This window comes from Rhinolophus sinicus, linkage group LG01 (assembly GCF_036562045.2).
Source record: "Rhinolophus sinicus isolate RSC01 linkage group LG01, ASM3656204v1, whole genome shotgun sequence".
In the NCBI taxonomy this organism is placed as follows: domain Eukaryota; kingdom Metazoa; phylum Chordata; class Mammalia; order Chiroptera; family Rhinolophidae; genus Rhinolophus; species Rhinolophus sinicus.
In genome coordinates this window covers 110,216,315-110,239,959 of record NC_133751.1, presented here as the reverse complement: position 1 = coordinate 110,239,959, position 23,645 = coordinate 110,216,315, and the positions used below count along the sequence as shown (strand labels likewise).

The following is a 23,645-nucleotide window of genomic DNA, read 5'->3' as shown; positions in this document are numbered from 1 at the left end:
TAACATAACAAAGGCAATATATGACAAACCCTCAGCTAATCTCATAATTAACAGTGAAAAACTGAAACCCTTTGCTCTATGTTCAGGAACACGACAGGGCTCTCCCCTATCACCTCTGCTTTTCAACATAGTGTTGGAAGTCCTTGCCAGAGAAAACAGGCAAAAGAAAGAAATAAAAGGCATCCGAATTGGGAATGAAGAAGTTAAACTGTCACTCTTTGCAGATGACATGATGCTATATATAGAAAACCCTAAAGACTCCACCAAAAAGTTATTAGAAACAATCAACGGATACAATAAACTTGCTGGCTACAAAATCAACGTACAAAAGTCCATTGCTTTCCTATATACTAACAATGAAATCTCAGAAAAAGACATACAAAAAACAATTCCTTTTGCAATTGCAGCAAAAAGAATAAAATACCTAGGAATAAACTTAACCAAGGATGTGAAACACCTACATGCTGAAAACTACAAGACATTTTTAAAAGAAATTGAAGAAGACACAAAGAAATGGAAAGACAGTCCGTGGTCATGGATCGGAAGAATCAACATAGTTAAAATGGCCATATTACCCAAAGCAATATACAGATTTAATGCCATCCCATCAAAATCCCAATGGCATTTTTTAAAAAAATAGAACAAAAAATCATCAGATTTGTTTGGATCCACAAAAGACCCCGAATAGCCAAAGCAATCTTTAAAAAAAAGAACAATACTGGAGGTATCACATTCCGTGACTTTAGCTTGTACTACAGGGCTGCAATAATCAAAACAGCATGGTATTGGCAGAAAAACAGACACATAGACCAATGGAATAGAATTGAGAACCCAGAAATAAAACCACATTAATATGGACAGATAATTTGTGACAAAGAAGCAAAAAATATACAATGGAGAAAAGACAGCCTCTTCAATAAGTGGTGCTGGGAGAACAGGAAAGCCACGTGCAAAAGAATGAAACTGGACTGCTATCTGTCACCATGTACCAAAATTAATTCAAAATGGATCAAAGACTTAAGCATAAGACCTGACACAATAAACTGCATAGAAGAAAACATAGGTACTAAACTTATGGACCTTGGGTTCAAAGAGCATTTTATGAATTTGACTCCAAAGGCAAGGGAAGTAAAAGTTAAAATAAATGAATGGGACTATATGAAACTTAAAAGCTTCTGCACAGCAAAAGAAACCATCGACAAAATAAAGAGGCAACCAACTGAATGGGAGAAGATTTTTGCAAACAGTGCCTCCGATAAAGGGCTAATATCCAAAGTATACAAGGAACTCATGCAACTCAACAACAAAAAAAACAAACAACCCAATTGAAAAATGGGCAGACGACCTGAAGAGACATTTCTCCAAAGAAGACATACAAATGGCCAATAGACATATGAATAAATGCTCAACATCACTAATCATCAGAGAAATGCAAATAAAAACCACAATGAGATATCACCTCACCCCAGTCAGAATGGCTATCATCAACAAGACAAATAGTAACAAGTGTTGGAGAGGCTGTGGAGAAAAAGGAACCCTCATACACTGTTGGTGGGAATGCAGACTGGTGCAGCCGCTATGGAAGGCAGTGTGGAGGTTCCTCAAAAACTTACGGATAGAATTACCGTATGACCCAGCAATCCCTCTCCTGGGTATCTACCCAAAAAATCTGAAAACATTTATCCATAAAGACACGTGTGCTCCAGTGTTCATTGCAGCTTTATTTACAGTGGCCAAGACATGAAAACAACTAAAATGTCCTTCAATAGATGAGTGCACAAAGAAGTTTTGGTATATATACACAATGGAATACTATTCAGTGGTAAGAAAAGATTAAAAAGGACCATTTGTTACAACATGGATGGATCTTGAAAGTATAATGCTAAGTGAAATAAGTCAGACATGAAAAAGCAGAGAACTATATGATTTCACTGATATGTGGTATATGAACCAAAAACAACAAAAGAACAAGACAAACAAATGAGAAACAAAAACTCATAGACACAGACAATAGTTTAGTGGTTACCAGAGGGTAAGGGGGTGGGGGGTGGGAGATGAGGGTAAGGGGGATAAATATATGGTGATGGAAGGAGAACTGACTCTGGGTGGTGAACACACAATGGGATTTATAGATGATGTAATACAGAATTGTACACCTGAAATCTATGTAATTTTACTAACAATTTTCACCCCAATAAACTTAAAAAAAAACCCACACAACAGCATGTCTGAAGCTGATGTAGAATAATATTGAATGTCAACTGTAATTAAATATATATATGGTCACAGGATGTAAAGTACAGCACAGGGAATATAGTCAATGGCATAGTAACAACTATATATGATGCTAGAGGGGTAGGGAACTTTGGTGGGGTTATCACTTTGTGAGGTGTGTAAATGTCTAATTATTATGTTGTTTTGTACACCTGAAACTTATAGAAAAACATACACACTCTCAAAAAAATACCCCCAAACAAATATAATATACCACATTAATAGATAAAAGACAAAAACCACATGATCATATCAATAAACACTGAAAAAGTATTTGACAAATTCTAACACATTTTGATGATAAAACACACTCAACAAACTAAGAATAGAAGGAAACTTTCATAAATCAATAAAGGGAATCTGCAAAAAAAACCAACAGCTAACATCATACTTACTGGTGAAAGACTGAAAGCTTCACCCCCCAACCCTTCTTGCCCCAGCCCCAAGATCAGCAACAAAACAAAGATGTTCACTCAATACTACTTCTATTCAGCATAGTGCAGCAATTAGACAATTAGACAAGAACAGAAGAAATATAAAGAGGTTAAAAAGCATCTGATTAAAAAGGAAGAATCAACACTATCTCTTTTTGCCGAAGAAGTACTCACATGATGGCAATATTTTCTACATAGGAAGTGGTAAAGAATCCACAAAATACTATTATTAGAGCTAACAAAAAAGTTCAACATTGTTGCAACATATAAGATCAATATACAAACTGTACTTCTATTCACTATCAATGAACTATCCAAAAATTAAATTTAAAAAACAATTCCATTTACATAGCATAAAAAATAACTATATTAAGGAATACATTTAAGGAAAGAAGTGTAAGACTTCGTCATTCAAAACAACAAAATATTGGTGAAAGAAAGTAACAAGACCAAAATAAACAGAAACATATCCTGTTCATGGGTTGGAAGATTCAGTATTGTTAAAAGATGTCACTATTGCCCAAATTGATTCACAGATTTTTAAGCAATTCCTATCAAAATCACAATAGCCCTTTTTTTGCAGACACTGACAAGCTGATCTTTAGATTCATATGACAATGAAAAGGACATTGAAGATTCAAACAATTCTTTTTAAAAAAAGAAAGCAAAGGCTGGCCCGGTGGCTCAGGTGGTTAGAGCTCCATGCTCCTAACTCCAAAGGCTGCTGGTTCAATTCCACATGGGCCAGTGGGCTCTCAACCACAAGGTTGCCAGTTCAATTCCTCAAGTCCTACAAGGGATGGTGGGCTCTGCCCCCTGCAACTAAGATTGATCACAGCACCTTGAGCTGAGCTGCCTCCCGGATGGCTCAGTTGGTTGGAGCACGGGCTCTCAACCACAAGGTTGCCAGTTCGATTCCTTGACTCCCGCAAGGGATGGTGAGCAGCACCCCCTGCAACTAAAATTGAACACAGCACCTTGAGCTGAGCTGCCGCTGAGCTCCCGGATGGCTCAGTTGGTTGGAGTGCATCCTCTCAACCACAAGGTTGCCGGTTCGACTTCCACAAGGGATGGTGGGCTGCGCCCCCTACAATGAGCAACGGCAACTGGACCTGGAACTGAGCTGCGCCCTCCACAACTAAGACTGAAAGGACAACAACTTGACTTGGAAAAAAGTCCTGGAAGTACACACTGTTCCCCAATAAAGTCCTGTTCCCCCTTCCCCAATAAAATCTAAAAAAAAGAAAGAAAGACAGAAAGAAAGATTACAACAATAAACAAGGCTATGAGGAACTTACCTAAGAAAAGATACAGTGGTCATTGGAGAACAACAGACAACAGACAGTCCCAAAGTAAGCCTATACATTAAGAGGCAATTTATTTTTAATAAGGGTGCCATGACAATTTAATGAAGAAAGAGCATTTTTTTCAATAAATGGTGCTGAAACAACTGATTATCCCAAAATATACCCGGTTGTATGCCAAATTCGATATGGAAAAAAAGATGGACTCCTACTTCACACCATATACAAAAACTAACTAAAAATGGATCAAAGAACTAAATGTTAAGACGAAAAACTAAAAATGCTCAGAAGAAAGCATAGGTATAAATCTTCATGACCTAGAATTAAGCAATAGTTTCTTACATATGATACAAATAGCATAAGCAACAAAAGAAAAAGAAGTAAATTGGACTTAAAATTCAAAACATTTTGAGCTTTAAAGGACCCCACCAAATAGTGAAAAGAAAAATCACAAAAGGCGAGAAAATATTTGAAAATAATACATATAATAAGCGATTGGTATCCAGAATACATAAATAACTCTTACAACTCAACAGTAACAAAACAAGTAACCCAATGAAACATGGGCAAGTAATTTGAATAGATATTTCTCCAAAGAAGATATAAATGGTCAATACGCACAGGAAACAATGCTCAACAGCATTCCTGTTAGAGTAATACAAATCCAAACACAGTGAGACACACACCACCCCACTAGCTATACTTAAGGAGACAGACAAGATCGAGTGCTGACTAGAATGCCAAGAAAGTGGAAACTGGATGCATTACGTTTAATGGTGCAGCTGCTTTGGAAAACAGTCTGGTAGTTCATCAAGCTATTCAAATAAGCAGGCAATTCTATTACTGGATATATACCCAGTACAACTTGTACATAAAATGTTTATAGCAGCATTATTCCTAGTAGCAAAAAAAGTGGAAAAAAACAATGAATGGATAAACAAAATATGTTATATCCATTCAAGAGACTATTATTTGGCCATGAAAAGGAATGAAGTACGTACTGACACATACTCCGACAAGGATAAACCTTGAAAATGTTATGGTGAGTGAAAGAAATCAGTCACAGAGACCACATATTGTATGAGTCTATTTATACAAAATGCCCAAACCAGGCAAACCCATAGAGAGAGAAAACAGATTCATGGTTGCCAGGGGGTAGGGTACGGAAAAATGGAGAGCAACTGCTACTGGGTGTCGGGTTTATTTGCGGGGGGTGATGATAACATTCTGAAATTAGAGGTGATAACTGCATACCTCTGTATTTACTAAAACCCACTGAATAGTCCATTTTAAAAGTTTGAGTTATTGTCTCAACAATAACTATACATGTATATAATAATTTAACCTTTTCTAAGTCAAAATTCCTTACAAGTAGAACAAATGTGTCCTAGAATGGCTAACTTCTCAAGTATTTTTAAAATAAAATGTAATCCTGAAACCAATAAAATTAGTTATTTCAAAAACAATGTAGAGAAAGTCTAATGACTATTTTCATTACAGCAGAAGCTGCTGGGAGTCTGCAAATCAATTACAAGTGGTTTATAGAAAACAGTGATATTTAATGAATTTCATTGCCTACTACAGAGACTACAAAAATGTAAGTAAACCTTCTCTTTCAAAATCAGCCTTCAAAAACCACTCACCAAGTACACTGCTCTCTGGAAGAAGGTTGTGGTCTCCAGGATTTTGTGCATTGTGATGGTTTCCAACTCATCAGGATCTAGCTGGTCCTTTTCCAAGGGCATCCCATTGAACAGAACAACAGGCAGTAGGCCAACTCCGGTCTGCTCATAGTAGGCTCTTGCTTCCTAAAACACAAGGGACCACAAACAGCACATTTTGGTCCTTCAAAATGGAATGAAGCATATTTTTCAAACATACGTATTTTTTTCCAACACGAAAAAAAATCAACAGAAATATAGTTGCCAAGAAATACTTAAACAAATTTCTTTTTTAAAATACCCAAGGTGACATCATAGTTAATATCCTACTGGGCAAGTGTGAAGTTAAGTTACAGAGTTTTTATAAAAACACAAAACCATGCAAATTAGGAAGTGGTTTGGAGGTAGAGGTTGGGGTAATTTTAAGCAGCCAAACTACCAAACCTAAATTACATATACTATAACCCAAACTATACAACACACCTTTCTGCAGTGATGGAGACATTTTATTTTTGCTGTCCAATGCAGTAGCCACTAACCACGTGGCTATTAAACACGTGAAATGAATTTCCATTTTAAAAGTCGCATGTGGCTAGAAGCTCCCCATAATGGGCAGCACAACAACAGACTGATTATTCGTGCTCCTGGGCAGATATCCTGAGAAGAAATATTTACACCCAATTCTAAATGTAAAAGGGTCCATCCATATCACTAAAAAAAAAAAAAAAAAAAACAAAAAAAATTTTGCACCTACAGAAAACAAAACAAGATTAGTGAGGAAACAGTGTTCAAACACTGTTCTACAATATGCTGAGTTCAATCTTTTTCCTTCTCCAGGACAAAAGAGATTCTTTGGCAGGGAAATGCTAGGCCAACAAAATGGCAAATATATCTGAGATGAATACATTTTTTTCCTGTCATTTTTCCCTGCAACATAGGTCCATTCCTCAAATATCAACCACAGCCCCAAGACTAAGTTTTCAGAGTAAAAACTGTATTACTATGTAAGATATTAAAAAGAGTTCCTTAAAACTTTCTTATTAGACATCTTATAACAGATATTTTCTGAAAATAGCAGAAATTTTTTTACATGTAATCTTTTTAGATAGCACAAATAGAGAAGTTCTTCAACTGGGTAACTAAGACCAGTCATCAGCCATAGACTGCTTAGTTTCTAATCAGATCCAGCCACAGCACTAACTGATGGTACAAACCTATCTGAGGGACTAAATAGAGCACAGACAGAAGTGCCTTCTACGTTGATTTCTGCCATTTCTCTATATCATTGTTTAAACTTTTAAAATTTGCACTCCCAAAATTTTAACCATGTTAGTTCTGTTCTTTGACATCTTAACTGTTTCAAAGAAGTTCATAAAAACTCAATTTTAATATATTTTGACCTTTGAAAACTCATTTGCCCAACAAAACTTTAAGAGTTATAAAGCCCATATTCTAACTCAAGGTGACAATAAGAGGTAAGTAACAATGGTTGTCTCTAGAAATAGCAACTAAGTGAAAGTCAGGAGTGGGAGGGATATGTTTTGACTATAGCTTTCATTTTTACAACTTGTAAACAGTTTACCAGACCAAATAACAGAATAGCCCAATTATCAAAGAGCGAAGTTTAAAAATTACATGTGAGAATTTCTATCAACTGATCACTAAAAATGCTAATTATAAACAATTTAAAAACATTAATTATACTCAAAAATCTATGAATGAGCCACTCACAAATGACAACTAAGATTTTACCAGTGTGAAACAGACCGTTCTATCTATAAGATGTTTTATATAAGCTTCACAGTAACCACAAAGCAAAAATCTACAGTAGATTCACTACAGATAAAGGAATCAAAGCATACCACCACGGAAAATCATCAATTCACCCAGGGAGAAAACAAGAGCAGAAGAAAGAAATAAGAGAACTATAAAACAGTTCCACAAATTAACTAATAAGATGGCATTAGTATACCGATAATTACTCTAAATGTAACTATTAAATATTCCAATCAAAAGGCAAAGACTAACAGGATGAATTAAAAAAACAAGATCCAACTATATGAGCTCGCAAGAGATTAGACTCCCAGCATTGGAGTCATTGCAGCTTTATGGACACACACAAGCTCAAAGTAAAGAGATTTAAAAAAAAGATAGTCTATGCAACAGGAAACTAAAGGGAGGAGGGATAGCTACACTTTTTCCCCCCCTTCTTCCGCCCCTCCCCTTGCCCCCGCCCCCAACTCCGGTTCAAGTCGCTGTGTCTTAGTCTAGTTGTGTAAGACAGCTCCCTGGCCCATGCTGGTATTATGAGCCTTGCGCTTCCCCCGGCTGAGGGAGTCAGTCACCAGTCGTTGGTCGGCCACTCACAGCAGCCCACAGCAGCCCACGCCAACCTCCAGCTGCTCACAGCAGCCCAGCTCCAGGGAGAGCTGTTGTTCACAATCTTAGCTGTAGAGGGCGCAGCTCACTGGCCCATGTAGGAATCAAACTGGCGACCTTGGCGTTAGGAGCTCCAACCACCTGAGCCACTGGGCAGCCCGGGATAACTATACTTGTATCAGACAAAACAAGAGTTTAAGACAAACACTGTAAGGAGAAAAAAGGTCGTTATATAATGATAAACAGAAGATGTAACAATCAAAAATATATATGCACCCAACATCGAAACACCTAAATATATTAAGCAAATACTAACAGATCTCAAAAGAGAAATAGACAAAAATACAATACTAGTAGGGGAGATCAACACCTCACTGTCAACAATGGATAAATAATCCTGACAGAACACCAATAAGGAAACGTTGGACTGAACTATACTTTAGATCAAAGGACCTAACAGCCATTACATAGCATTTAATCCAACAGCAGCAGAATAACATTCTTCTCAAGCACCCAAGTAACATTCTAAAAATCAATAGCAGGAGGAAACCTGGAAAATTCACAAGTATGCGGAAATTAAACAACACACATCTTACCGATCAATGGATCAAGAAGAAATCAAAAGGAAAATAAAAAATATCTTGAAACAAACAAAAATTGAAATACAACATACTAAAACTTATGAAATGCAGCAAATGAGTTCTAAGAGATACATACCTACATAAAGAAAAAAGAAAGGAGACCCAAGATGGCGGAGTAGTTTACATTGTGCCTGCTCCCTCCGTGAACACATTAAAATTACAACTAAAGTATAAGAAAATCAACCTACAGAACCATCTGAAGTCTGGCTGAACAGAAGTTTTATAACTCAAGATAAAAGAAGAAGCCACGTCGAGACTGGTAGGAGGGATGGAGACGTGAAATGGACTGGCCCCAAACCTCCATGTGGCAGTTGAGAACTGGGAGGGACATCCTGGCCACAGAGGTTCCCCACAAAGAAGCGAGGGACTCCAGCCCCCCACACCAGACTCCCCGACCCAGAGTGCTGGTGCCGAGGAGCCCTCACTACATCTGGCTGTGAAACACAGTGGGGATTACGACCATCCAGGTGGGATGAAAAGTTGCGGGAAATCCAGATGCCCTCTTAAATGGCCTGAACAGACTCACTCATTCGCAGGCACTCTCCCTGGGCTCCAGTGGAGGGACGATGACTCTGGAGGCATGGGAGGCATACGGGGGACAAACTGAGTTGTGTGTCTTTGGGACAGGGCTGGAGGACAGTCACCATTGTCCCTGTGTGGGGTCCTTCTCCCATTCATCCTGCAGGCAGGTGCCATCTTTCCTTTGTTACAGCCTATCCCCACCACACCCAGATCTGAATCTGATTGGCCTGGTGAGCTCTGCTGCTGCTGACTCACTGGGACCCCTCCTTACACCTCCTGCAGCCAGCCCCACTCACACTGCACTCATTCTTGGAAAACTATCAGAGTTTACAGGCCCCAGGTGAGCAGTGACTGGCCTTGGTGTGCTCGGCGACTTTTGCTGATTGCTCCAGGCTCAGCACGGGCAGCAAACCAGTCCACATTAACCTGGTGATTACAACTCTTCCCACTCTAGTGACTCCGTGGGACCCAACTCGCGTACCATACGAGGCTTTATTAGTGCCTGACCATTAAGGAGGCCAGCAGGTGGCAGCAGGCATCAGGGTGTCCTGGCTTTTTGCAGAGCTATCCCTGGCCTGGTACTGGTGGTAGCTGTCTTCGGTTTGCAGTGTGTCCTCTCCTACATGCCTCCAACTTTAGCACAGGTGCAAACAACCAGAGCTCCTACCAGGTGGTCCCTGGCCACTCACAGGCAGTGGGGCAGTTGGGCCTGTAACAGAGCCCCTTCCAAGAGGCCCCAGAACCACATAGTTAGAGGTTGGCTTCAGACCCCAGCAGAGCTCTGCCCAATTAGCCCCACAAGTGGCTCACACAAAGCGCAGTCTCAATAGGCACCCAACTTGGTAGGGTGAATCCCACATGGCAGAGTAAGCCCCCCCACCCACCCAACAGCCTGCAAGCTGTGGACATGACCAAACCCCACAGCCAATCAGCCTAAAGTTGAATCCCACCCACTGGCATGCCAATAGCAATCAAAGCTCAACTATAACAGGAGACACACAACACACACATAGAACACCCCTGGAGCAATCAGAGCAGGTGACCACTGGGCCCCACAGGGTACCTACTACATAAGGCCACCTGGCTAAGACTGGGAGACATGGCAAATCTACCTAATACATGGAAACAAACACAGAGAGGCAGCCAAAATGAGGAAACAAAGAAATACATCCCAAATGAAAGAACAAGAGAAAACTCCAGAAAAAGAACTACAAGAAATGGAAGTAAACAACCTACCAGAGACAGAGTTCAAAACAATGATTATAAGGATGCTCAAGGAACTCAGTGAGATCTTCAACAGAGAGACAGCAAGCATAAAAATGGACATTAAAACCATAATAAAAAAAAAAGTGAGAACTGAAGAATACAATAACTGAAATGAAGAATACACTAGAGGGAATCACCAGCAGACTAGATGAAGCAGAGGATCAGGTCAGCAACTGGGAAGACAAAGTAGCAGGAAACACCAAAAAGAAAAAGGAATCAAAAAAAATTAGGCTAGTTTAAGAGACCTCTGGGACAATATCAAGCACAACAACATTCAAATCATAGGGGCACCAGAAGGAAAAGAGAGAAAGCAAGCAAGGGATTGAAAATCTACTTGAAGAAATAATGACTGAAAAGTTTCCTAACCTGGCAAAGGAAATAGACATACAAGGCCAGGAAGCACAGAGAGTCCCAAACAAAATGAAACCAAACACGCCCACACCAAGACACATTACAGTTAAAATGGCAAAGGTTAAAGACACAAAGAGAATCCTAAAAGCAGCAAGAGAAAGGCAACTGGTAACTTATAAGGGAACCCCCATAAGATTGTTAGCTGATTTCTCAACAGAAACTTTGCAGGCCGGAAAGGATTGGCAGAAAACATTCAGTGATGAAAAACAAGGACCTACAACCTACACTACCCAGCAAAGGCTAGCATTTAAAATCGAAGGACAGATAAAGAACTTCCCAGACAAGAAAAAGCTAAAGGAGTTCATCACCACCAAACCAGTATTACAAGGAATGTTAGAGGGACTTCTTTTCGAAGAAAAAAAAAGATACAAAAAAATGAATAATAAAATGGCAATAGCTACATATCTATCAATAATTACTTTCAATGTAAACGGATTAAATGCTCCAATCAAACAACACAGGAGAGCTGAATGGATAAGAAAACAAAACACTTACATATGCTGCCTACAAAAGATTCACTTCAGATTGAAAAACACACACAGATGGAAAGTAAAGGGATGGAAAAAGTTATTTAATGAAAATGGAAATGAAAAAAACAAAAAAAAATCTGGGGTAGCAATACTTATACCACACAAAATAGACTTTAAAACAAAGGCTATAATAAAAGACAAAGAAGGATCCAGTAATCCCACTTCTGGGTATTTATCCAAGGAAACCTAAAACACTACTTCGAGGGGACATGGGCATCCATATGTTCATTGCAACATTGTTTACAGTGGCCAAGATGTGGAGTCAGCCTGGGTGCCCATCGATGAATGAATGGATAAAGAGGAGGTGGTACATATATACAATGGAATACTGCTTGGCCATGGAAAGGAATGAGTTTTTGCCACCTGCAGCAGCATGGATGTATCTGGAAGGTACTATGCTGTGTGGAGTATGTCAGATAGAGAAAGACAGATGCAATGTGATTTCACTTACACATGCAATCTAAAGAACAAAATAAACAAAAAGAATAGAAACAAACTCATAGGCACAGAAAACATTTTGATGGTTGCCAGTAAGTGGGGTGCAAGGGTGTGAGTCACAAAAGGGAAGGAATTAAGAAGTACAAATTGGTTGTTAAAAAGTAGTCACGGGGATGTAAGGTATAGCATAAGGAATATAGTCAATAATAATGTAATAACTATATATGGTGTCAGATGGGTACTCAATTTATTACGGTGATAGAAGTGGGGGTTGGGGAGCAGGGTATAAATGGTGAAAAAGATTAAGAAGTACACACTGGGGGGCAGCTGGTTAGCTCAGTTGGTTAGAGCACGGTACTCTTAACAAGGTTGCTGGTTCGATCCCCACATGGGCCACTGTGAGCTGCACTCTCCACAACTAGATTGAAGCAATTACTTGACTTGGAACTTATGGGTCCTGGAAAAACACACTTAAAATACATAAAAGTTTAAAAAAAACAAAAGTACACTTTGGTAATTACAAAACAGTCATGGAGATGTAAAGTAAAGCATAGGGAATACAGTCAATAATATGATAATAACTATGCATAGTGCCAAGTGGGTACTAATCAGGGGGATCACTTCTTAAATTATACAAATGTCTAACCACTGTGCTGTATGCCTGAAATTAATATAAACTAATACTGAATTTCAACTGTAACTGAAAATTTTAAAAAGAGGGGGAAGGTGAAGGGGAATAAGAGGTCCAAAGTTCCAGGTATAAAACAAATAAGTCATGGGGATGTAATGTACAGCATAGGGAATATAGTCAATAATATTGTGACAGCATGGTATGGTGTCAGACGGTTGCTGGACTTATCGTAGTGATCGCTTCTTTAGGTATGTAAAAGTTGACTAACTATGGTGTAGCCCTGAAACTAATATAATATTGTATGTTAGCTATATTTTTTAATAAAAATATTTTTTAAAAAGAAAGATCTCAAACAATCAACTTTTACACTTCCAGGCAGTAGGAAAAAAACAAACTAAGCCCAAAGTTAGCAGAAATAAAGATTATAAAATCAGCAGAAAATAAACATCAGAGCAAAAAACAATAAAAATGGAAACCAGAAAAGCAATAAAATAGATAAACAAAACTAATAGCTGGTTTTTTAAAAAATAAAATTGACAAACCTTTAGCTAGACCAAGAAAAAAGAGAGAAAAAAGCTCAAGTAAATAAAATTTAAAATGAAAGAAGAAGCATTACAACTGATACCACAGAAATAAAGAAACTACTATGAATAATTACACACCAACAAACTGGACAACTTAGAATAAATGGATAAATTTCTAGAAACATAAAATCAACCAACACTGACTCATGAAGAAATAGAAAATCTGAACAGACCAATGAATAACGAGTAACAATCAGTAATCATAAACTTCCCAATAAAGAAAAGCCCAGGACCAAATTGTTTTCCTGGTGAATTCTGCCAAATGTTTAAAGAAGAGTTAAAACCAATCTTTCTCAAACTCTTCCAAAAATTGAAGAAGACAGAACACTCCAGAAACATTTAATGAGGACAGCACTATCCTAATACCAAAGACAGATAAGGGCACTAAAAGAAAACTACAGACCAATATCCCTGAACACAGATGCAAAAATTCTCAACAAAATATTAGCCAACCAAATTTATCAACACATTAAAAGGATCATACACTATAACCAAGTGTGATTTATCCCTAAGATGCAAGGATAGTTCAACATATGCAAACCAATAAATGTGATATACTATAACAATAGCATGAAAGATAAAAGTCATATCATCTCAATAGATGCAGAAAAAACATTTGACAAAATATAATACCCTTTCATGATAAAAAATAATCAACAAATTGGATATAGAAGGAACATACCTAAACATAATTAAGGCTTGTATATAACAAGCCCGCAGGTAACATTATACTCAGAGGTAAAGAATGAAAGCTTTTCCTCTAAGATCAGGAAGAACACAAGTGTGCCCACTCTCACCACTCCTATTTAACATAGTACTGGAAGTCCTCACAAAAGCCATCAGGCAAGAACAAGAAACAAAAGACATCCACATCAGAAAGAAAGAAGTAATATTGCCCTTGTTTTCAGATGATATGCTCTTATATGTAGAAAATCCTACAGACTCCATAAAAAAACTACTAGAAATAATCGAAAAAATTAGTTAAGTTGCAGGAAACAAAATCAACATACAGAAATCATTTGCCTTTCTATACACCAACAACAAAATATCTGGGGGGTGGGGGCAGGGGGAAACCCTACTCACGATAGCATCAAAAACAATAAAATACTTACAAATAAATTTAACCAAGGAGGCAAAATATTTGTATACTGAAAACTATACGGCTTTGAATTTAAAAAAACAAAACAAAAACGCTATCCCATGCTCATGATTCAGAAGGATTAATTAAAATATCCACACTACCCAAAGTCACCTATAGATTCAATGCAATCCTCATAAAAATTCCAATGCTGTCTTTCACAGAAATAAAGAAAAAACAACCCTAAAATTCAAACAGACCCCAAATAGCCAAAGCAATCCTGAGAAAGAACAAAGCTGGAGGCATACTTCCTGATTTCAAACTATACTATAATATTATAGTAATCAAAACAGCATGGTACTGGAATAAAAATAAACACAGAGACCAAAGGAACAAAATCAAGAACTCAGAAATAAACCTTTGCATATACAGTCAATAAATGTTTGACAAGGGAGCCAAGAATACTCAATGGGGAAAGGACAGTCTTTTCAATAAATGGTGCTGGGAAAACTAGAGAAATACATGCAGAATGAAACTGGACCCCTGTCTTACACCACTCACAAAAATTAACTCAAAATAGATTAAAGACTGAAACAGGCCTGAAACCGTAAACTTCCTAGAAGACAACCTATGTAAAAAGCTCCTTGACACGGGTCTTGGCAATGATTTTTTTAGATAAGACAACAAAAACATAAGCAACAAAAGCAAAAATAAACAAATGGGACTACATGAAAAATTAAAAGCTTCTATACAGCAAAAGAAACAATCAACAAAACAAAAAGGCAATCTATGGTATAAAAGAAAATATTTGCATTTCATATATCTGATAAGGGGTTAATATCTAAAATATGTAAGGAAAAAACCTCTGCTTAAAAAATGGGCATAGGAACTAGCAACGGCAACTGGACCTGGAGCTGAGCTGCGCCCTCCACAACTAAGACTGAAAGACAACAACTTGAATATGAACAGCACCCTCCACAACTAAGATTGAAAGGACAACAACTTGACTTGGAAAAAAGAAGTCCTGGAAGTACACACTGTTCCCCAATAAAGTCCTGTTCCCCTTCCCCAATAAAATCTTTAAAAAAAAAAAAAAAATGGGCATAGGAACTGAAAAGAGATTGTTGCAAAGAAGACATACAGATGGCTAACAAGTACATGAAAAGACGCTCAATATCACTAATTATCAGAGAAATGCAAATCAAAACCACAATGAGATATCATCTCATACCTGTTAGAATGGCTATCATCAAAAAGATAAGAGATAACAAATGTTGGTGAGGGTGTGGAGAAAAAGGAACCCTTGTGCACTGTTGGTGGGAATGTATATTGGTACAGCCATTATGGAAAACAGTATGGAGGTTCCGCAAAAATTTTAAAGTTAAACTGTGATATGATTCAGCATCTCAGTTCTGGGTATGTATCTAAAGGAAATGAAGTCAGGATCTCAGAGATATCTGCACTCCCATGTTTATTGCAGTGATAAGGAAACAACCTAAGTGTGTGTCAGCAATTGAATGGATACAGAAGATAAGGTGTGTATACACACACACAAACACACAAACACACACACACACACACACACACACACACACACTTGTACAGCAGAATATTATTCAGCAATGAGAAAGATGTAACTCCTGCCATTTGCAGCAACACGAATGGACCTTGAGGGCATGCTAATTAATTTAAATATGTCAGAAAAAAAAAGACAGATACCTGTATGTGGAATTTAAAAGAGCCAAACTCATAAAAAGAGAGTCGAGTGATGATTGTCAAGTGCTGGGGCATGGGGGAAATGAGGAGATGTTGGTCAAAGAGCACAAATGTCCAGTTATAAGATGAATAAGTTCTGGGGATCTAATGTACAGCATGGTGACTTTAGTTAACAATACTGTACTGTACACTTGAAAACTAAGAGAGTAGATCTTAAATAGTCTCACCACAAAAGCAATGGCAAGTATGTGAGGTGATGGAGGTGTTAACTAACCCTCCTGTGGTAACTATGCATCAGATCAACACGCTGTACATCTCAAACTTATACAATGTGACATGTCAATAATATCTCGATAATGCTGGGGGGAAATCCTTATCATTGGCTGTTAAAAAAATAAAAAACACTAAAGCACATAATCAAAAACAGTAATGAGGAAAAAGGCAAACCGGCTCACTCTCACAGATCCACTAGCTCCTGGTATGAACTTACCTTTACAAAAGTATTGGTAGAGAGCCAGTATTTTAATCAGTGCTGAACTCACTATCAATTTACATAGATAATAACCTGTGAGTTTGTGTTTTGTTTTGATTTTACATTCATCTCCCTAAAAACTTTCATTGCAGGGTAGGCAGGTGTCACCACCTCTAGGAAGCCTTCAACAGTCACCTTGTCCTAAACTGGCAGGCCCGCCCACCCCTCCCTCCTCTAGGCCTGTCACCTACAAAGCAAACCCTACTACCTCACAATCACCAAAACCTCACTGCTTTTATTGTATCACCTGCCAACAGGCTGTGTGACGCCCCAAGTACAGGCACACTCTCTTGTTCAACTTTCTAGTACCAGGGCTGGCACAGAGAAGTTATCAAGTACTACCATATGTGTTTAAAATTAAAACTTTATTCCTTATTTCAAAGTATTTCAGGAGTGTCTCTAGTTAAGTTCTTGTGTTTTGTTCTCACTAAATAGTGTTTTGTTTAAGCCCGTAAAAAATGGATCAATTTACAGTAACAGATCTCTTAACCAATCTAAATTAACCAAGTTAATAGCAACAAACACTTGCCATTAAAGCATGTCAAGCTCTTACACTGGTGAGCTACTCTCTAGAATGCACACACTTTTGCTCTCCTCGTTTGAGCTGTATGTTTATCAAAGACTAGCTGTGTCTGTTTCCAAACCAACTATTTTTCTTAATGAGATGTGGGTAAGACAACTATAAAACACGGGAGGGAGATTACAAAAATCTCAAAGGATTCAGCACTCAGATGAAAAAGAAATTATAAACAATTTATTATGAGTATGGTTTCTAAAGGAATAATAGCTCCAATCTCCAAACAGAATAACCAAAGGCCTTATCCTTCATTTGAAAAAAAGAAAAAAGTTGGTAAACAAATACATTTTTGTTTTAAATTAAAATGTTTTGGGAATGTATTTTGATTCATTGTTTTAACATTTATTTTCAATAAACTTACTACCTCATTCCTGTTTGCAATAGATAAGAGACCTTTACTGCACTTAATATCTCACAAGAAACACTATTATTTTTAAATAAATATTTTAAGTGTTTCTCTATATCCTTACTACCACATTTTACCATTCTATTTATTACATTTCTTAATACATTCCCATCTTTAACCTGAACTATAAGTGACAGATATTAAGCTATACCTCATATCCTGACAACCACACATCATATGTCCAATAGATTTCATACAGAATATATGTCATACAAGTACTACCAGGGCATTGTGAAAAAGAAATGGGTTTACATTTTAATATTTAACATGCCAGCTAACTATCAATGATATATTCACAAAACTGAAATATAAACTACATTTGTAAACAAAGAAAAGTGATCAGGTTTCTGAATTTATAAATGCTAAGTACCTAAATACTTGAACCATGACCACCTTTGTTAATGACAACCTAAAAAGGGAGGTGAGGAGAGTGCAGTGTTGCAGTCACACGAGAAGTGCCAAAGAAAGAATGTGTTACCTTCCGATTCTGATCATAAGCAGAATCAATCCCCAAAATGCTGTTCACTTCCACATACGGGTACTTCTTCTCCAGGACACTGACCACATGCTCAACCTTCACCTTTTCTCCAGTCCTTACTTTGTTGTATATCTGAAGAAAGGAAAATCAGGTAACCAACTACACTTTTAAATTCAAATTTGAGAGTGTTTATTAAAAAGATTTCTGAATGTAGAGGAAAACATGGCTATTTTTCTTAAAAGGTCCAATGGGACTAGCAATTCTCCCTTTTCCATATACCTCAACATGCCTTCTTACATTAGAAACTATATATACTTTTAAAATGACACAATCAGTTCATGCTCATATTAAGTACCAAATGCAAAAATATGTTAATTTTTTAAAATCTCAATATTTACAAGTAATCCTTGAAATAAGAATTCATGTCCCTGGGGGCCGGCCCGGTGGCTCAGGCGGTTAGAGCTCCGTGCTCCTAACTCCGAAGGCTGCCGGTTCGATTCCCACATGGGCCAGTGGGCTCTCAACCAGGTTGCCAGTTCAATTCCTCGAGTCCCGCAAGGGATGGTGGGCTCTGCCCCCTGCAACTAAGATTGAACACGGCACCTTGAGCTGAGCTGCCTCCCGGATGGCTCAGTTGTTGGTTGGAGCGCGGGCTCTCAACCACAAGGTTGCCAGTTCAATTCCTCGACTCCCGCAAGGGATGGTGGGCAGCGCCCCCTGCAACTAAAATTGAACAGGGCACCTTGAGCTGAGCTGCCGCTGAGCTCCCGGATGGCTCAGTTGGTTGGAGCCTGTCCTCTCAACCACACGGTTGCCGGTTCGACTCCCGCAAGGGATGGTGGGCTGTGCCCCCTGCAACTAGCAACGGCAACTGGACCTGGAGCTGAGCTGCGCCCTCCACAACGAAGACTGAAAGAACAACAACTTGAAGCTGAACAGAACCCCCTACAACTAAGATTGAAAGAACAACAATTTGACCATTGAAAGAACAACAATTTGACCATTGCTCCCCCAATAAAGTCCTGTTCCCCTTCCCCAATAACAAAAAAAAATAAATAAAAAATTAAAAATTCCAAAAAAAAAAAAAAAAAAAAAAAGAATTCATGTCCCTGATATTTAGGGGAAACAGGTTGCAAAACATGTATGGTATAATTCCGTTTTTAAAAAGCAGACATAGCTTTACACAGTGGCAATATCATAGCCAACAAGGTTTATCCAAGATGTAATTATTGCTAATTGAAAAAGGAGACATAAAACAAACACCACCACCATGTCTATACATGTACAGTTAAATATCTAGAAGGATAACAGCAATCTTTTAATAGTGGCTACCTTCAAGGAGCAGTATTAGGGAGGGTAAGGGACAGAGAAATTTTAAATTGACACACTTTAATATTATTTGAAAATTTTTTACAGTGAAATTTTTTTTACTTTTTCAAAAACAAAAAAATTAAAACTCACATTATCCTTTCCTTCATGGCTATGAGGGGGAAAAACTTTAAAAAGCAGACTTTAAAATACTTCTTAGCTTAGCAACTTCTGAACTAATTTCATTCCCCGTAAAGTTCTTGCTAGTAACTCCCATCACCATCACTGCTCAGCGGTCACAGCAACGGCTAATCAGTTAGTACCCTGCCACGGTCTTTGCCCTGCTTCAGATCCATCTCCACACACGCATCGGAATGATCTTTTAAATTACAGTTCAACTCTGTGATTAGACACCTGTTACCTCCCCTCAAGGCTTCAACGACCAGGTTCCCTTCTCCACTCTGCTCTCACAATACTCTGCTCAAGTTACACTAACAACTTGGAATCAGCACCTGTGACTTAAAGCCACTGTTCATCCAACTCCTGTTTTTCCTCCTACACTCAGCTGGGACAATGTCCTACTCCACAAAAATGCCCATAGCCACCTCTAGTGGAGGGAGGGCCTGGTGCTATCATAGCCAGCTGTGCTCCCCACACTATTAGATCCTCTGTGTGGAGGTGTCCCCACTAGACTGTAAAGTCTTTGAAAACAGAGGTGATGTCTTACTCTTCTTTGTATCCCTCACAGATAGGACCAGGTCTGATAAGTGGTAGGTCCTTGGTGAATGTTAGCCGAATATATAAATGCACATTTTAACTAATAAAAAATGCCCCTGACTGAATCTCTAAACAATGAACATAACAAACATAATAAACAGCAGACTGACATGTTTATAGGTAAAATTCAATAATTACCACTAATCTGTAAACAAAAGAATTGTTACTTCTGAATTGAACTTTTTTGAATGTATTGAAAATGAAGTTTTTTATATTCAAACATAGAAAAAAAAGGAAAACAAGGAGAGTTCTTTGAATTTGAGCAGTATTTCAAATATATATAAAAATCAGGGCATTTCAAAATCTCCAGTTAATATGGAGAAAACAAATAATTAAGAATTTTGACTTCAATAGTAAACTGAATCCTAATGAAAAGATTATGATGGTATTAAAGGAGGGGGAGCAAACATTTTTTTAAACAAGTAGAGAACATCACATTTACCAAAAGGCATGAATGAGTGATTTCAAACCATAAGAAGACAGAGGCTAACGGACGTTAGTGTGGCTCCTAACGGAAGGAAGATTATCTTGGCTGAAACCACAGCAATCTTTATTAACACTGGTGAATCCATAAAGTAGAGACAGGGACGGATGGGTGACTTAGTTGGTTAGAGCACGAGCTCTGGGCAACGGGGCTGCCAGTTCGATTCCCACATGAGCCAGCGAGCTGCGCCCTCCACAACTAGAATGAAATTAATGAGCTACCGCTCAGCTCCCAGGTAGCCAGATGGCTCAGCTGGTTGGAGCGCGGGTTCTCAACCACAAGGTTGCCGGTTCAACTCCTCGACTTCCTCAAGGGATAGTGGGCTGTGCCCCCTGCAACCAACAACGGCAACTGGACCTGGAGCTGAGCTGTGCCCTCCACAACTAAGATTGAAAGGACAACTTGACTTGGAAAAGTCCCGGAAGTACACACTGTTGCCTAATAAAGTTCTGTTCCTCTTCCCCAATAAAAATCTTTAAAAAAGAAAAAAAAATCATTAAAGATTTTAATGTAAAAAAATAATAAAAATAGAGACAACTCCTAAAATATCAAACACATAAAGGTTGTATGAACAATTTCTTACTTTTTCTTTGTACAGAAATATCGAATCCCCTTACCACATACTTACAGTAAGCTTGACTTTTAAAAGTTATTCAACATTTGGAATGAACACATACATGCGTCAGAATTTGGAAGGCGTGATAGTCATCCACTTCTTGGGCAACGTAATTATACGCTCTCAGTACAGCCACTCCGGCATCCTGCAGCCCATCCACATCTTCAGAATCATTAACCACAAAGATTAAACCAAGTCTGAGGCAGAGGAGGAAGGGAAAAGAAGAAAAAGAAACTTATCTCAAAGAATACAACTGGTTAAAAGGAATGGCATCCTCGTACCCCACACAAATACAGTAGCTGATAGAGGAAAATGATCCTCTATTGAAAAGCACGGCTCACACTTAAGTCTGAGATGGTTTGCAAACGCTTTCATCAGTTACAGAATAAGAAAACAAGTTCCCGGGGCAGCCAGTTGCCTCAATTGGTTAGAGCACAGTGCTCATAACACGAAGGGCGCTGGTTCAATTTCCACATGAGCCAGTGAGCTGCGCCCTCCACAACTAGAGTGAAAACAACGACTTGATTTGGAGCTGATGGGTCCTGGAAAAACACACTGTTCCTCAATATTCCCCAATTTAAAAAAAAATTTTTTTAAAGAAAAGCAAGTCCCCAAAGGGGCTTAGGCTTTCAACTGTTCAAGGAAGCCATTTCCACCTTGTGAAATTAGGCCTTTACTTACATGAAGGGTATTGCTATAGTTTTATATAAAGATTTTGTTCTGTTTTTCAACAAAAATTAGGGTAAGTGAAAAATTTCACAATGTGAAACTATATGGGGGGGAGGATTTTGCGATTTAACAGGCAATGACAATCATAGATGAATGGAAAGCATAAAAACATGTATTATTGTCCTTGAGCAAAAAGCTACAACCAAGGTTAAAGTTAATTACATTTTAAAAATTTAAATAAAGGAATAAACCACAAAGAGATACCATTACACATCTACAGACGCAAAAAACAAAACCCTTGCACTGGCCAACAGAGGCCACTATCCTCCATATTGGAGTGAAAGCCATTCAATGGAGAAAGGATAGTCTTTTTAACAAATGGTGCTGGAACAACTGGACACCCATATGCAAAGCAATGCATCTAGACAGAGACCTTATAACCTTCACAAAAATGAACTCAAAATGGATCACAGACATAAATGCAAATTACAAAACTATAAAACTCCTAGAAAATGCAATAGGAGAAAATTTAGGTGATCTTCTGTTTGTTAATGACTTGTTAGATCTAACATCAAAAGCTCGACCCATAACAAAAAGAATTGATAAAGTGGACTTCATTTAAATTAAGAACTTCTGCTCTGCAAAAGAAACTATTAAGAGAATAAAGACAAGCCACAAATTGGCAGAAAAACCTATATAAAACACGTATCCGATAAAGGACTGATATCCAAAACATACAAAGAACTCTTAAAGCGCAATTTAAAAAAAAGTTAGAAATGGGCAAAAAGTCTGAATAGGCACCTCACCAAACAAGACATACAGCTTGTCTTGTTTAATAAGTACATAAAAAGATGCTCAACATCACATATCATTAAGGAATTTCAAATTAAAACCACAATGAGATATACCAATTAGAATGGCTAAAATCCAAAACACTGACACCACCAAATTCTGGAGCAACAGGGACTGTCACTCATTGCTGATGAGAATGTGAACTGGTACAACCACTTTGGAAGACAGTTCAGCAGTTTCTTATAAAACCAAACACATGTTATCATAAGATAAAGCCATCATGCTAGTTGGTATTTATCCAAATGAGCTGAAAACTTACATGCACACAAAAACATACATACAGATGTTTATAGCAGCTTTACTCATAATTGCTCAAACTTAGAAGCAACCAAGATGTTTGTCAACAGGTGAATGGATTAAAAAAAAAAAAAAAAAAAAACAACAACTATGGTACATCCATATAATGGAGTATTATTCAGTGATAAAAGAAATGAGCTATCAAGCCACAGAAAGACATGGACAAACCTTAAAAGCATCCTGCTAAGTGAAAGAAGCCAATATGAAAAAGTTACATAGGTCAGGATTCTGGGAAAGACAAAACTATGGAGACTATAAAAAGACCAGTGGTTGCCAGGGGCAGCAAGGAGGGCAGAACAAATCAGTGGAGCACAGGGACTTTTAAGGCAGGGAAACTCATGTGTATGAATCTATAATGGTGGAAACATCATAATACATTTGTCAAGACCCACAGAATGTATAGCTCAAATAGTAAACTATGGACTTTAAATAACAATTATAAATACCAGTTAATTAATTAACATTACTCTAAAAAATACAAAGTCTATTAATTTTTTTAGAAAGGTATAGCCTAAAAATAGAAATATCAAACTTCAAGTTCTCAGGATGTATGTGTACAAGGTGTGTATACATGGATGGGGTTAGCGAGAGGGTTTGTTTTCAGATGAAAATTGGCTTTGTTTGTTAAAATCCCACTAATGACAGAAATCATGAGTAGACTCCAGGCAGAAATAACCTAAATATTATTCCCACAAAAACTAAAATAATGGCTAGAGCCTAATTATCTTCTCACGAAGTAATTCCTCTTCCTAAGATTTCAATTTCTAGAAAGAACATCAG

At 37.8% G+C, this 23,645-nt stretch overlaps 1 protein-coding gene across 5 annotated transcripts in view; it reads right to left on the bottom strand.

The window, feature by feature from the left end:
• The window catches only part of UGGT1 (UDP-glucose glycoprotein glucosyltransferase 1), a 124,887-nt gene that overhangs the window by 59,111 nt on the left and 42,131 nt on the right, over positions 1-23,645 (bottom strand). For all 5 annotated transcript variants that reach the window (XM_019717989.2, XM_019717992.2, XM_019717991.2 and 2 more), the window contains 3 exons: positions 21,109-21,244; positions 17,863-17,994; positions 5,656-5,820 (listed from right to left, as the gene is read on the bottom strand). In XM_019717989.2, the coding sequence (XP_019573548.2) occupies positions 5,656-5,820; positions 17,863-17,994; positions 21,109-21,244 (433 nt within the window). The remainder of the gene's footprint in view (positions 1-5,655; positions 5,821-17,862; positions 17,995-21,108; positions 21,245-23,645) is intronic.